The following is a 14,464-nucleotide window of genomic DNA, read 5'->3' as shown; positions in this document are numbered from 1 at the left end:
CATGGCGGGAATAAGAGAAGCTCATTTCAAATACGAAATTAGATTAAAAAAATTCCCAAAAGCTGAAAAAAGTGATCGTGGTCTTTCTTGTCAAACACACCCTTGACCTTGAATTTCACAACTGGACACGAACAGTCACGTGCCCCTCCAATATTTTATTTCAAGAGAGAAGAAAAGGGTAATCATAAAAACAAAAATTAGAAACTCCCATTGCATGCTTCTTGTTTTGTTTCTCAGTAGCAGTTATCATTTTGTATGTTTCTATGTGGGTACTATTTGCCATTCCACAGATTTTTTTTTGTCCACAGATTCTGAACTGTCAACTTTCGAACCATTTTTTGTTTACAATTCCATAATTATTTTTGGGTTCCTGCTACCGTTTAAGCTGGTCATTCACACAGGGAAAGACTCAAAGGTACTTGATCTATTGTTTCCTCAACATTTTTCATTGATGTTTTGAAGTTGGGTTACGAAAGAAGTAATCTTTTTCTCCAATTGTTTGATTTTGTGGGAATGTTGGACGCAGTTTGTGTTTTGTGGCAGAAAAACTATCTCATTGCCCATCATATCTTTTACTGTTTCATTACCTTCAATCTGTAGATTTGAGGCCAAATGCTATGAAATATATGTGAATACGAATCTCAATAACGCTCCAAGAACCGCGTCTTTAAATTAAGTAAAGATTCATTCTTTAGTCATATTCCTCGTGAATTTATTGTCGGTGTGTTATGCATTCTACACAAAGATGGTCAGAAGAAATAATTGTTAAGGCAACTAATCTTGTTTTCTGTATAAATAATTTAGATTGTTGAAGAATGAATGTTCTTTTTAGTTTGACTTTCCACCTTTTCATGTATAACTGAAGAGTCTGTTCTCTGACAAGGTGAAACGTCAGCGAAGTTTGTTTATAAATCCCTTCAATATAATCTTGATCATGGAGAATGTTTTTGGTGCTTCGTTTTGGGCGAGCTTCTAACATCTGGGTTTTGTCCGCAGATGAAATGCTTGCAGTTTTCAAGTTAATCTCATGCTATTAGTTAGAGGGGACGATGGGGGAAAATAGAGGCTCATTGGAGAGGAAATCTTCTGGTGAAACTGAAAATTCAGAGTCTGCGTCATTCGTTTCTGAGAACCGACTGGGTGAAGCGGTAAGCTGTTTAATACTGTCATTATAGCTAACTGAAACAAAAGAAAAACCTCCAGAAGCCTGCCACATTTGCTGTTTCCGAAATCATTCTACTAAGCTGGGTTGACATTGACACCATACATGTTCAGTCTTTATTTCTTCTTAAAAATCTGGGGTCTTATCGATAACATACTAAACATTCACGAGTCAGAAGTTTTAAATTATAATCTGATTACTGTTCTGTACTAAACTCAGAATTCCTCACTTAATGGATGAATTTTACCATTCAATTACTGCTATTAAGATGGCCTTCACTTGTTTTACTCCCCCGGTTATCTCTCTTTTTGCTGTAATTAAATGTCATTACTTAAGATAAATATGCACAAATGTCATAATGCTTGTAACTCGAGTAAACTTCCCGGAACATTGAAAAAGTTGTCAAAATTACCAGTTCATTCAATTGAGCCAGTTTTCACAGATTGGTGATATTGGTCCCTTAAATTATTTGGAGAGGTAATCACTGTCTTGATATTGCTGATACTTACAGAGTCTGTCTCCAAAACGAAAAAGGACAACTTTGTCTCCTGTTAGATTGATAGCATTTGTTTGAACAAATGAACTAAGACAAGGCTAACTATGACTCATGCATGTCTTTTCGGATGTATCAGTTCTCTGGTACTTGCAATTATAATTTACCACTTTCTTTTCTTGTGAGTAGACCTAGACATGGATGTACGTAAGTTCAGTACAATGATGTATATATTACCAGCTTCACTGTCCTACATTAATGTAAATGAAGCATAATTATCATATTTTTTTGGGCTGTTCATCGACTGGAGGTTGATATTTTATCCCGTTACTTTCTTCTACTTTATGCTAAGTATATTTTTCTTGTTTATGCAGCTTGAGGCATTGAATGAATCTCCTATTGAGCATAACCAGTCACCCGAAGTCGCCTCAAAAATTGTGGTCATACCTGAAGATATTAATATGTCATTTTTCTATTCACAATCACCTGAAGTCACCTCACATGCAACAGACAGCGTAAATGATGATTTAACAGATGAAGATGTAAATGGAGTAATGATAAGTATATTAAAGGATAGAGATGAACCTGATGGATTGAGGAATATGTCAGAAAAGCTGTCTGCAGCGCTCGTGAATGTAAGTGCCAAAGAAGATTTGGTTAAGCAACATGCCAAAGTCGCTGAAGAAGCTATTTCAGGTACATTTATTGATCAGTACTTACCTCTCTATTCTTACTTGGATATGCTTGCTGTAGCGGAACTTGTGTCTAAACAATTAATCCGTTAAACAAGCAAACTATCAAGAAATTTTGCCATCAAGGAGAGGGTTTAAGAGAAACTGCATGAGTTGTTTTTTTTTTTTGACAAAAAGATATGTATGTGTGTGTATATATATAAACGGGGACATTATCTTCACATAATCAAACCCGGACAGTAAACCCATCGGATAAAAGGCATACTCTTTGTGGGCTTTAGCCTGTTGATCCAAGACCAACACAATTTTTCTTCACAGTCACACACTCCTTACTGAAAAATACATCTATTTCGTTCTCACCACAAACACCACGCAATAGCAAATAAAAAGATTTCCCACTTATTTTTCTGGAAAACTCCCACACCCAATTTGTGTAGTGAAGTATACCTGTATGTTACAAGGCAATGGGGTTCTAAGGTTCACCCAGCTATAGCATTTGCTCCACACCGTAGAAGACCTTGGACATGTCAAGAGGACATGCTCAGTTGATTTTTCATCCACGAGGCATAGAGGGGATACCGAATCAGTTTGCTCAAACAAAATACTTCTTTTTCTTAGGTTTTCTCTAGTATGTAAAACACTTTCCAGGTAAAGCAATGCACTTTGGTGGAATTTTGCAACCCCATATCATTGAGAAAGTAGGATCGTGCTGCATAACACCTATCTGCAGTTTCTGTATATATGTTTATATTGATTTTATAGAGAATACTCCCTTCCGTTATTCTCCCCGTACCCAACTGGCCCCTACATTTTTGTGCAGTAAATTTTGTTGTACCTGACTTGGCATACTTTACAGGAGAGACTTAGTTCTCACCATATTATCATACCACTCGTTTTGGCTGTCTTTCACTTGTCCTCCTCACTCTCCTAATGTTCCTACAGTCCTTTCTAGTCCATAACTTTTTACTTATTTTAAAGCATTCATCTCCGTTTTCCCACAACTGCCACAGTATTTTTGGTATCAATAGCTTAGATTTGATCAGCATGAATGCTAATGTTAAATGATGGCTGAATATATATTTCTTTTCTTCTGTTTCACGTTGTCTCTTAACTGGATAATTTCCATGAACTTATAGGCTGGGAAAAGGCTGAAAATGAAGTGACAAGTTTAAAGAAACAAGTCGAGGCACTGACCCTCAGAAATTCAACATTGGAAGATCGAGTCACACATCTAGACAGTGCACTTAGGGAGTGTGTTAGGCAGCTTAGACAAACAAGGGAAGAGCAGGAGCAAAGCATTCATGATGCTGTACTAAAGAAAACACGTGAGCTAGAATCTTCCAAAGCTACACTAGAGAAGCAGCTCATGGAGGTGCAGAGCAAATCAAATTTTTCGAATGCTAGTTCTCCATCATCAATTGATTTTGATAAGTACCAGAAGGTCGAATATTTGGAGAGAGAGAACGCGGTTCTCAAACATGAGCTCCAAGCTCTATCTGAAAAACTAGAACTCAGGACAATAGAGTGGAATTTAAGTACTCAAACAGCCGAGATGGCTAGCAAGCAACATTTAGAAAGCATCAATAAAGTTGCCAAGCTCGAGGCTGAGTGCCGGAGACTGACAAACATGGCCTCTAGAGCTTCCACTACATCATCCTCTTGTGTTGAATCTCTCAACGATGGCCAATCCAACAGTGGAGAGAGGACAAGGGCAGTGGAGATTGATACAACAAGGAAGAGTGGCTCAGAACCAGACATAGATGAATTAAGTGGTTCTGATTCATGGGCATCTGCGCTAATTGCTGAGCTTGATCAGTTCAAGAATGAAAAGTACAAACAAATTTCATCCGGTTCTGTTAACATTGATCTCATGGATGATTTTCTTGAAATGGAACGACTCGCAGCACTCCCAGATACTAAGAGTGAGAGCTTTATCAAAGAGTCACTTGTTGCCAATGATTGCATTCACGAAGAAAGCTCCATCAGAGATGAGTTTGACGCTACCATTCGGCAAATTGATGAACTAAAAGAGAAGCTAGAGAAGGCCAAAGCTGAGAAAGAGGAAGTGAAGACATGTTTAATGAAAAGTGAGAGTGTCATTGGGACATCACAGCTTAAAATGAGGGAGGCAGAAAGAAAATTGGAGGAGTTGCAAAGAGAGCTAGAGAACGCCTACAAATCAAAGCAAGTGTTAGAAAATGAACTAACGAGCATGCAGTCCGAGGCTAAATCAATAACTGCAAAAGTTCACTTACTAGAAGCAGAAGTTGATAAGGAAAAGGCCATATCAGTAGGAATTGAAAAAAGGTATAAGGAATTAGAGGAAGAACTAGAAAGAAAGAAGCAGGAAGAGAAATTCGGTTCAATAACCTCTTACAGTGAAATGAAGCTAAAGCAGGTTGGTATCATATAACATCTATATTAAATTTTCCTAACATGAAAACTCTGTTAAATGTTTTTTGCATGTTCTACGCCAGGAGGACCTAGCATTAGCTGCAGGAAAGCTTGCTGAGTGCCAGAAAACAATAGCGTCTTTGGGGAATCAATTAAGTTCACTAGCAACACTAGAAGATTTCCTGATTGACACTACCTGCATTCCAGAACTTTCTTCAACTCCATTCAGTGCTAGAGACAGTGCAGTCATGTTGAAGTCGCATTCAAATGGCACATACTCAACTGAAAGAGATTCCGATTCTTCAAGTAAAAATGAAGAAAGCTCACCACCATCCTCATCAACCAACTTGCCAAAGCATGATTCTGAGAAGAGTATAAATGGTTTTGTAAATATTTTCTCTCAAACCGAGAGTGGACTCCAACTAGAAATTTAGTGGGGACTAAAAACTATGATGATGGAACTCCTTCATTTAGTGCTATCTATCATATATAATAATGACTATCAATTTTTTCGAATGCTTGTGTTGATCCATGGATTAAATTTTTATGGTTTTGTTATGTATAAATATTTCAGTGTTCCGTTGATAAATGTATCAATCGTAACAAAAAACTAAAAATAATCATAGCAAAAAACTAATAACAATCATATCAAAAACATAACAAAATGGGGTGAGAGAGGCTCGAACTCTCGACCTCAGGATAACTCAGAAGCTATGAGACCTACGCGCTAGCCAACTGCGCCACCACCCCCTTAAGAGAAGCTTCTATTTTTAATTATATCTACTATATAGAAAGACAATTTTTCTCATGCAAACCATGTCAACTTACCTTTCTAGCACTTTTGCTGCCTAAATATAAATTTTAATCAAGATGGTGGTTGATTGTAATAAAATTATAAAATCATGTTTTATTTGAATTATTAGTATTACGGAGTTATATAATATTTTTATTTTTGTTGTTAATGATGGTCATATTGAATTATTTAAGGTTAAAATCATTTAGACGTCCCTATTTTTGTAAGGTATTCCGAATTTGGTCCTCTTCTTTTAAACCTTTCTAATTGAGTCCTTATAAGTGCTAATTTCAAACAAATTAGCTCATGCCGTTAAAAATTGTTAATGATGTTAAAATTGTGTAGAGGTGGGTAGATGAAGTGGTTAAAATTCTCCTTTTGAGGTGTTAAAATAATTTTAACCACGTCATTTACTCACCTCTGCACAATTTTAACACCCTTAACATTCTTTAACGACAGGAGCTAATTTGTTTCAAATTAACACTTATAAGAACTCAATTGGAAAGGTTTAAAAAAAGGAGACCAAATTGGGAATACCTTACGAAAATAGGAACGCCTAAATGATTTTAACCAATTATTTAATCCCAGCAAATTTGTTATGAATTTACAATTTAAACGAGTTTATTGGTTTTTCTGATTAAATTATTTAAATTCGTCCCGAATTTAGTCAATGAATCATTAAGTTTAAACTCAAATGTAATTCTTTTCAAACATTATTCAATAATGATAATATTTTATTAAACTTCAATTACTTAAAAAAATTAACTAGGTTTTTAGATTGTTCCTCCAAAAGTTATGTTTTTATGAATTTATATATAATTATATCATGTAATTAGTTTCAACTTATTTGGCACTAGTAATGTATTATTACATCTTATTATTGTGATTTGTGTGACACCCGGGCACTGACGAGGGCGGGGAGTGATCGCCGGTGCAAGAAGCATGGTGCAGGGGGCACGGACAAGGAGCCGCTCCTGGCAGGCTTCGAGTGGAAGGGGCACATGGACGAATCGAACATACACCGGAATGAGAGGGATCTGGAGACTGTATAGGTATGAGACTATACAGTTGAAGGGTAGCTTAAAGGAATTGATTTGGCTACTCATATCACCAAAATGCATTTACTTTTCGATAGCCTAACCCATAAGAACTCCATGGTTAAGCGTGCTTAGCCTGGAGAAATTCTGGGATGGGTGACCTTCCGGGAAGTTTTCCTGGAAAGTGTGCGAGTGAGGACAAAGCACACTGGAAGTTTTCCCTTGTAAGTTGCCGGGGTGTTACAGATGGTATCAGAGCCTAGCCTCTCCCAGTACGGTGTGGTTCGAGGACGAACCAGACGGAAGCTGGTGGGCATGTGACACCCGGGCACTGACGAGGGCGGGGAGTGATGTGTGGGGGCAGTCAACAGTCCTTGTAAGTTGCCGGGGTGTTACAATTTGCTAGGGTTTTTTTTTTTACTGTATTAAAGTGATTATGTTATGCATACAGATTATTAATACAATTTTTAATATTTATTATTATATTAGATATTTTTACTGGTTAAATCTGAGTCGAGTTTATGGTATGATGATTGCTTTCAAAAAAGCTAAATACTACTTTTAAAAAGTATGGGTATGGTGTTTATGCATTTTAATGCATTAAGTTTTCAAAGTCTTATGTGACATACTATATTTTTTAAGACAATTTATTTTGGTCATTTTAAACAAAAATGTTAATAAGCTAATCGAACCAGTCGACGTGTTGAAAATTTGAATGATCTTAAGATAGGTAGCAGAAACAAATCACTTTTAAAAACATAAACCATCGTATTAAAGTTTTAGATAATTATATTTACGGATACGTCAACTATCATATTAAGACTTTTAAAATTAAATGTACCAAAACACCAAAACAAACTGGACAAACATAACATTAGAAGCATTACAAAAAAAGTAATACTATGCTAAACTCGTGGGTCTAAATCCAAGTTATTTCAACCCGAAACGTTTCGATTGGAAGCATTTAAATTTCTCATATTCTCATACATGCTTGATGCTTCAAAATAATTTTTAGGGAAAATTACAAATAATCTATTTGTGTTGCATTTAAAAAACTAAGGGCTGAACATATTCATACACAATCCTCTCCATGCATTCTGCACCGTTTCCCTCCGGTTTTTCACTTCAGCTGAAGATTAAAGATTATTGTACATACACCAAAAAGAGTACAGTATTGTACTTTTTCTCTTCTGTCATTCACGGTGGTCATGAAGATTTCGCTGCTGAGACTTCCTTTCTCTCTTAAAGGCTTTGAGAAGATCCATACCAAGACCAATGTTGAGCAAATTCATCCCAGCCATGCCCAACAGAGCCAGTGGTAGCTCTACACCCTTTTGAAATTTATGAGCATCCTTCATGAGCTTGGCTGTGATGAGAATGTGAGGTACAGATCTTGCCACACAGAAGGTGACCCAATTCAGAAACCATTCTAACTTAACATGAATGCTCTTTGCATCCCGAATACCGGCCATTCGTCTCACTTTTCTCACATGAAGAAAGATGGAATGCAGCTGAGCCATACATCACAAATAAGTATTCCTTAGTTTGTACAGTCACCAGTGAGTAGTATGTATAGTCAGGGCTTAACAACACAGATTCATACAAATGAGAAATTATAACTTGATTTGAGGTGAGATAGTCTCGGTTCAAACTAATCTTTACACAATATGTAATCATGTGTTACTAATTCTTACTTACTAAAATGCTCAACTATGTCTCATAAAAATTAATGGGGATCATGTGATTCACAACAATCTAACAATTTTTCTCATGGACACAGTGCTTTACCACTATCTAGCAATATCTTTCTACGAACATCACATACAGCTTAGGAAAGGGGGAAAACCTTAGTCCCAAAATTCTAGTCTTTTGAAGAAAAAAAAACATTAGATATAAACAAGTACACACAAAAAGGAAGAGTTTCAAAGGAAATGTGGCTTACCTCACAGATAAGAGTGAGAATAAGGTAGTTGATGGTAACATTTCGATACAAAGCAAGAGTGAAACAAATAAGAAGAACCAGATGATGCACAAGGATAGAGGGGATCCAACCATTATACAAGCGATAATGAAGCATATCCCACTGATCATACGCAAAGTAACCACATGAGAAGCTCAATGCTTCAAAAGCCCAAGGCCAAGTATGTTCAACCAACTGTGAGTGGTCAAACATTCCACTTGGCCCAGTACCTAACAACTCTCTGAACAAGATGAAGATCACTGCAAAAGAAAAGGCAATAACAGCAAGAACCCGATGAGAAGAGAAAGGAGAAAAGGTATTAAAAACCACAATATCTATACGGGATACTCATCGATCCAACAGAAAGAATTTTAGCAAAGAACCACCCACAGAAATGCAGGAAATTAGCTTAAGGTCTTGTCTGGTAAGAAAAATCGAAATAAGATAACTTCATAAACATAACTTAGGCTACGCATAACTTAAAATCTGCTTTCAGAAGAAACAAAATAATTTTTCTCCTGTAAATGCTTCTACGGACAAACTCATTCAAACATGACCTAAATGAAAAACGAGAGGATTTTGGAGATTCACGGTCAATTAGAAAACTAGACTCGTGGAACGCTTGATTAATGGATATTACTGAAACACTCTCCCTCAACCGATTTTCAATTCAAGCAAAGGTTTGCTGAAGCTGCTAGCGCTCAGCCGTAATTCATATAATTATTACTTCTCTTTTACAAAAGATAAGTTCAATTTCAAACTCTGCTCTCTGGTTATGGAAATTGGGTGGCCCGAAAAGCATCGAAAGAAAGTGATAATAAAAAAAGAGGCGAAGTTATAAGAAAATTATAGAATTGGTGAAAGTGAAAAGAGAAATGACCTGAAGCGGAAGTGAGGAGAGAGTGGAGAAGAGAAACGGAAGTGTTAACGAAGAGAGGATCTTTATCTGCGGAGAAGAAGAATCGGATGATGCTATTAGATGTCTGATAGAAGATTGAACCTGCTATGACGGAGAGAAGCTCCCACCGCTGATTCAACAAAACCTGAAAACAAACGGAGCCTAACCAGAGAAGTAGAGTCGCAAAGAAGAACTTCTCCACCGCATTCCGCTTTCCTTCATCCATTGCCATGGCTGCTTTTGCTTCTTCTTCTTATTATTCTTATTCCATCCAACCAAACAAGGCGCTACTTTTATTTGGTCCTCTTCCCTGATCTTCAGTCCTCTCAATCAACTGCAACGATAAATTTGTCTTAATTGCTTGAATCCAAGGGAACGGTATCGTACCTACGCAAATTTAATTTTACCTTATTCTCTCTTATATATTCTTACACCTAACTTTTTAAATAATACCTCAATATGAATAATTGTATATATTATTTAACAGATTATATGATTTCTTAAATATTTATCATATGCATGTACTTAATTATAAAAGAATTTAAAACTATTTCATAAAAACAAATTAAGATATTTTAATTTTTTTTTCTTAAGTATAGATACTTCGAGAGAGAAGAGTATTAGAAGAGTAAAATATTGCAACAACTAGTATGGTGAGAAAACACTTAAAAATATGGTTTTAAAAGTGGACACAAAAATAATAAAAATAATAATTGTCTTTTAATTTCAAGAAATGTTTAAAGATAAAGTTTCAATTCACACATAACAAATGGTAGCATTTTTTTTTTCTAAATGAATCGTAGTTGTGATTCAGTTTACAAAGAAAAGGGTAATTTGATAAACTAAAGAGAAATTATAAAAACTAAATTCAAAGAGCAATATCTATATTAATATTTGTTAACTATGGATTTACACCTTTCAACTGTCAATATATCCAACGTTCAAAAAACAGTATGGCCTCTCGGTCTTGATTTTAATATTTTGAAATGTACAATGAAGTTGCAAATACTTATTACTTGAGGTTTTGAATTTCATTTAAAATATTTATTTTATTACAATGAAGTTATAAATGTGGGAAAGTTATACCATGACTTGAATGAAAGAAAAGTCATATAAACTAAAGATAACTTTAGGTAATGGTAATTGTTATGGCTTAATGTATCTGGCATGATTTTTTTAATGAAAGGTTTATTTTTCACCTTTTTCCTTGCTACTCGTCTTCTATAATGGGACAATTGTACGTTTATAAAAAATACTTTAACACTCAAGCTACTAGAGTGCGTCAAATAATTGTAATTATAAATGTCTTTCATTTACTGCATGAATAAACTATTTACAAAATAATCATAGATTTGTAGACTCTTATGAATGAATGAGTATGCACAGGTTATGATTTATAATCACGAGACCAAAATTACGATTTCATCTTCTTCTTCCTAAAGAACCACTAAAACCTGATATTGTCACGTAATTCACTTGTCACTTAATGAATAAGTGCACAAGTCATTTAATATTGACTGAGTGGAGATTATGTCCTTAAACGTTTTTAATACTACCGGCTAAAAGAACTAACTTGAACAATTTTTACAAAAAAACATAGAATCACTCTAAACAACTCAACAACAAGAGAACCACATAAATTCAACGAACCAAAATTGATATTAAACTTTTTTTTTTAATGTCAATTTCTGTAATAAATAAAAATTGCATCGTAAAAGAAAAAAAAAACATATTATTCCAAGACGAATCTAAACCGTTCATGTTGCATACGTGAAGGGAATATGCTTTATGTGATAGAATAATCCTTATATCACGTTCTTACATTTTTACCCCTTATTAATACATTTCAAACATGACTGCGATTTTAATTTTTAACTAGCAGTGTTATTTTTATTTACAAATTTTCCGGTATTTAAATTATGTATTCTCAATTTTCAATATCAATGTGATTTCTTTCTCCTTACTGTATTTGTGTCCATATATTTAATAATTTTATCTTGTTTAAAATTAGAGAACAATTTAAACATATATTCTTATTTAACTTTCAAAAAAGCAATTTAATGAAAACCGTAATAAAGTTTAAAATAGATAACATATACTAGTTAAAAAATATTTATTTTTAAATAAAATTTAAAAAAAATGTTTTTTTTTCATTTTTTTTAATGTATTTAACAAAACATATATGAAAGTAATATTTATAATTAAGAATTAAAGATTTTTAACCCAGTACATAATTATAATAAATTAAAGAATTAAAATATCATATTAGTTTATTTCTTAATTTTTATAAATTATAAATTTTAACATTACTTATAACCTTTGGTTCACAAGTTTGAAGCTTTTTATATTATATGTAATGAATTAAATAATTACAACTTTAATTTAGTAAATGCTTGTAATTATGTTTTTTCTAATGGGTTGGTATGTTAGTTCTAAATGAGTTGTTGTAACTATATTGTGTCCAACTTTTTTATCTGTTATAAAAATATTTTATTTCTAGCTCAACCTAATTTCATGAATTTCTTTTTATTATGCTTTACTCTCTTTTTAACTATGTTTTGTTTCTTTTTTCAATTTTTTTAACATCAGCGTCAATCATTATGAAATTAAAATATCATTAAAAATTAAATAGAAAGAATGTAATTATACGATTATATTATACATTATTATATAAATGTGATAATATAAATAAAATTTTATAAACTTTTTTCATTATCTAAAACACATATTTTCTAAAACTTTTTCTTTATATTTTCTCTATATTTTCTCTTATATTTTTAGCTTTTGAGTTATCTCTTTGATAATTAGGAAGTGTCTAAACGACAATGAGGTCTACAACTTTACCATATCAGATTTTTTTATAAAAGTAAGTCAATTTCTACTCCTTTTTGTTTGATTTGATGTCAAAGACACATGTAAGTAATTTTACTACATGTGTATCTTAATGAGTGAATATTTGTCTATTGGTGAATATAATGGTGTGTTGTGAAATGATGCTTGATTTAATATATGATGCTACTATTTTGGAGTTCTAAGAAGTATAAATCTCCTATAGAGTTGAAAGTAGGGATGACAACTGGTTGGGTCGGACACGGATAGTGCCTACTCGCAACCCGATCCGCGAGGTAAAATTGTACCCGCTACCCTCCCCGCTACTCACTGGATACCTGCCTTAAAAAAACCCACGAATTTTTTTCAACCCACGGATACCCGTTGGATATCGGCTTTCAACCCGCAAATATTTAAAAAAAAAATATTTTATAAGTTTTTAAATGAAAAAATTCAAATTAAATTGCAAAAAAAGTACAAATAATATTTAAAACATATATCCAAAGTTAATGGATAAATAAATAAAAGTTAAACTTAAATTCAAATTAATACAAATTAATAGTAAAAATAATTCAAATTAATACAAATTAATTCAAATTAGTACAAATTAAAACTTAAATTCAAATTAATACAAGTTAAAACATATATTCATGACCCTGTGCCAGCCAACATCATCTAGTAGTTCAAGATCTGTTGCAGTATCATTTGTTCGACGCCGTACATTAGTAAGAAATAGTTGTGCTTTAGAGCTTGTATCCCCTGCTTGTTACAGTAACTTAGAGGAAGTAAGCTTATTTTTATCCAATTCAATCTTCAACAATTAATGCTATGTTTTCATTGTTCTAAAATTTTTAATTACTTGGCATGGTACTAGTTTTGTAGTTTGTACGTTTTAAAATATTGCTATAGATGTGTTTTTGAGGGTATTGGCTTTATCCTTTTGGATTCTTCAATTTTGCTTCTCATATGTTTTACCTAGTTGGTTTTTTCTTTGTAGGGAACACTTTCTTAATTCTGGGGTGTTAACTTAGTTGCATAGGAACATTATTTCTTATGATTATCATATGAAATATTTTTCCTCAGAGAAGAATTTGTAAAATCTAGTAGTAACAAAGCAGGAAACAAAAATATGATACATCATATAATCAGAGACATTCTGGTTTTAGGTGTATGTCAGTGCTTTATTATGAACTAATTGAGGTCAATTCTGCATTATTAAATTCTTCTCAAATCATCATTAAAGGAAACAATGAATAACTAAAATAGTAAATTTTATGTAGTTATTCTTTAGGTCATTATGTAGTTGCTTGTTCATGTATTCCTCATTTATTCTATCAATGTTTGTTTAACTTGAAAATTTATAGGACTCAATGATGGATTTCTTATTTGTTGTTTTGAAGCATGAGGTTGATTAACTTGAACTTCATACCTTAATATATAAGTCATGATGTGTCTATTTAAACATCTATTGAAGAACAATGCAGGGTTTGACTATTTTTTATCCTTTGGAGATGGTTAAAAGTGATGCAAATGTTATTTTCTTAAAACAAGTAGCATCATATACATGTGCATTAACCCCCAAAGCTCGATAGACTTCAAAGGTAGGAATCAAGGGTCAAGCTACAACCTTAAAACATCCACAAAATTACTTAAGGTACTCAACCGTATTTACTAATCTCTATGTATATATGCATGTCATATTCACACACATATCTCAGTATCAACTACAGGATAAACATATCAAACTTTAGTTGAAGAAGAATAACTTCAACGCCTAACAAGATAAACACATTAAACTTTAGTTGAACAAGATAAACACATATCTCCACATACCTGAATATGAATTTCCAGAGGTATAAGTCTCGCAATTGGCTTGAAATTGAAGAGTCCAATTTCCTCAACGCCTAACCAGTCAACTAGATCACTACATATAAAGATTAAACAAAGGAAATGTAAGTTAGTACTGGATGATTCAAGTTCAAAGGCTTTTAACAACAATTCCACATTCTGCAAGGTTTGGTGAAAGAGAAGAAGAAAACATATTCCTATCGCTTTAAACAACTTTTGTTAAAATACTCTTCATTGAGTCAATAACTCAAACACGTGGGCTGCTTCAGATTAAATGGACAAGATAACCAGACCAAAGTAATTGCAACACCATTCTATCAACAAACACCGAATAAAGAGTTGTCGTGACTACTTCAGC

The 14,464-nt window shown here is 33.4% G+C and overlaps 2 protein-coding genes and 1 non-coding gene across 6 annotated transcripts; 1 reads left to right on the top strand and 2 right to left on the bottom strand.

Moving 5' to 3' along the window:
• Positions 1–5,251, top strand: LOC106761297 (filament-like plant protein). Of its 3 annotated transcripts, none has more exons than XM_022780642.1 (5): positions 1–178; positions 997–1,148; positions 2,030–2,351; positions 3,484–4,745; positions 4,825–5,251. In XM_022780642.1, exons 2-5 carry the CDS (start codon positions 1,050–1,052, stop codon positions 5,173–5,175), a joined length of 2,034 nt encoding a protein of 677 aa, XP_022636363.1. In that variant the 5' UTR covers positions 1–178; positions 997–1,049; the 3' UTR covers positions 5,176–5,251. The 3 variants fall into 3 exon arrangements, with proteins under 3 accessions (XP_022636363.1, XP_014500319.1, XP_014500321.1); XM_014644833.2 differs by lacking the exon at positions 1–178 and adding an exon at positions 192–415; XM_014644835.2 differs by lacking the exon at positions 1–178 and adding an exon at positions 535–676.
• Positions 5,252–5,406: 155 nt separating this feature from the next.
• Positions 5,407–5,491, bottom strand: TRNAM-CAU. The gene is given in 2 exon segments: positions 5,407–5,442; positions 5,454–5,491. It is a non-coding gene; the product is annotated as a tRNA-Met (tRNA).
• Positions 5,492–7,409: 1,918 nt separating this feature from the next.
• Positions 7,410–9,839, bottom strand: LOC106760922 (TLC domain-containing protein 2). Of its 2 annotated transcripts, XM_014644368.2 has the most exons (4): positions 9,597–9,839; positions 9,412–9,477; positions 8,514–8,791; positions 7,410–8,082 (listed from the first exon to the last, which is right to left on the bottom strand). In XM_014644368.2, exons 1-4 carry the CDS (start codon positions 9,649–9,651, stop codon positions 7,765–7,767), a joined length of 717 nt encoding a protein of 238 aa, XP_014499854.1. In that variant the 5' UTR covers positions 9,652–9,839; the 3' UTR covers positions 7,410–7,764. The 2 variants fall into 2 exon arrangements, with proteins under 2 accessions (XP_014499854.1, XP_014499853.1); XM_014644367.2 differs by having other exon boundaries at positions 9,412–9,837.
• Between the last annotated feature and the right edge of the window lie 4,625 nt (positions 9,840–14,464).

Source organism: Vigna radiata, chromosome 5 (genome assembly GCF_000741045.1).
Source record: "Vigna radiata var. radiata cultivar VC1973A chromosome 5, Vradiata_ver6, whole genome shotgun sequence".
Taxonomy (NCBI): domain Eukaryota; kingdom Viridiplantae; phylum Streptophyta; class Magnoliopsida; order Fabales; family Fabaceae; genus Vigna; species Vigna radiata.
The sequence above is the reverse complement of the archived record's forward strand: the minus strand, read 5'-3'. Positions and strand labels throughout refer to the sequence as shown.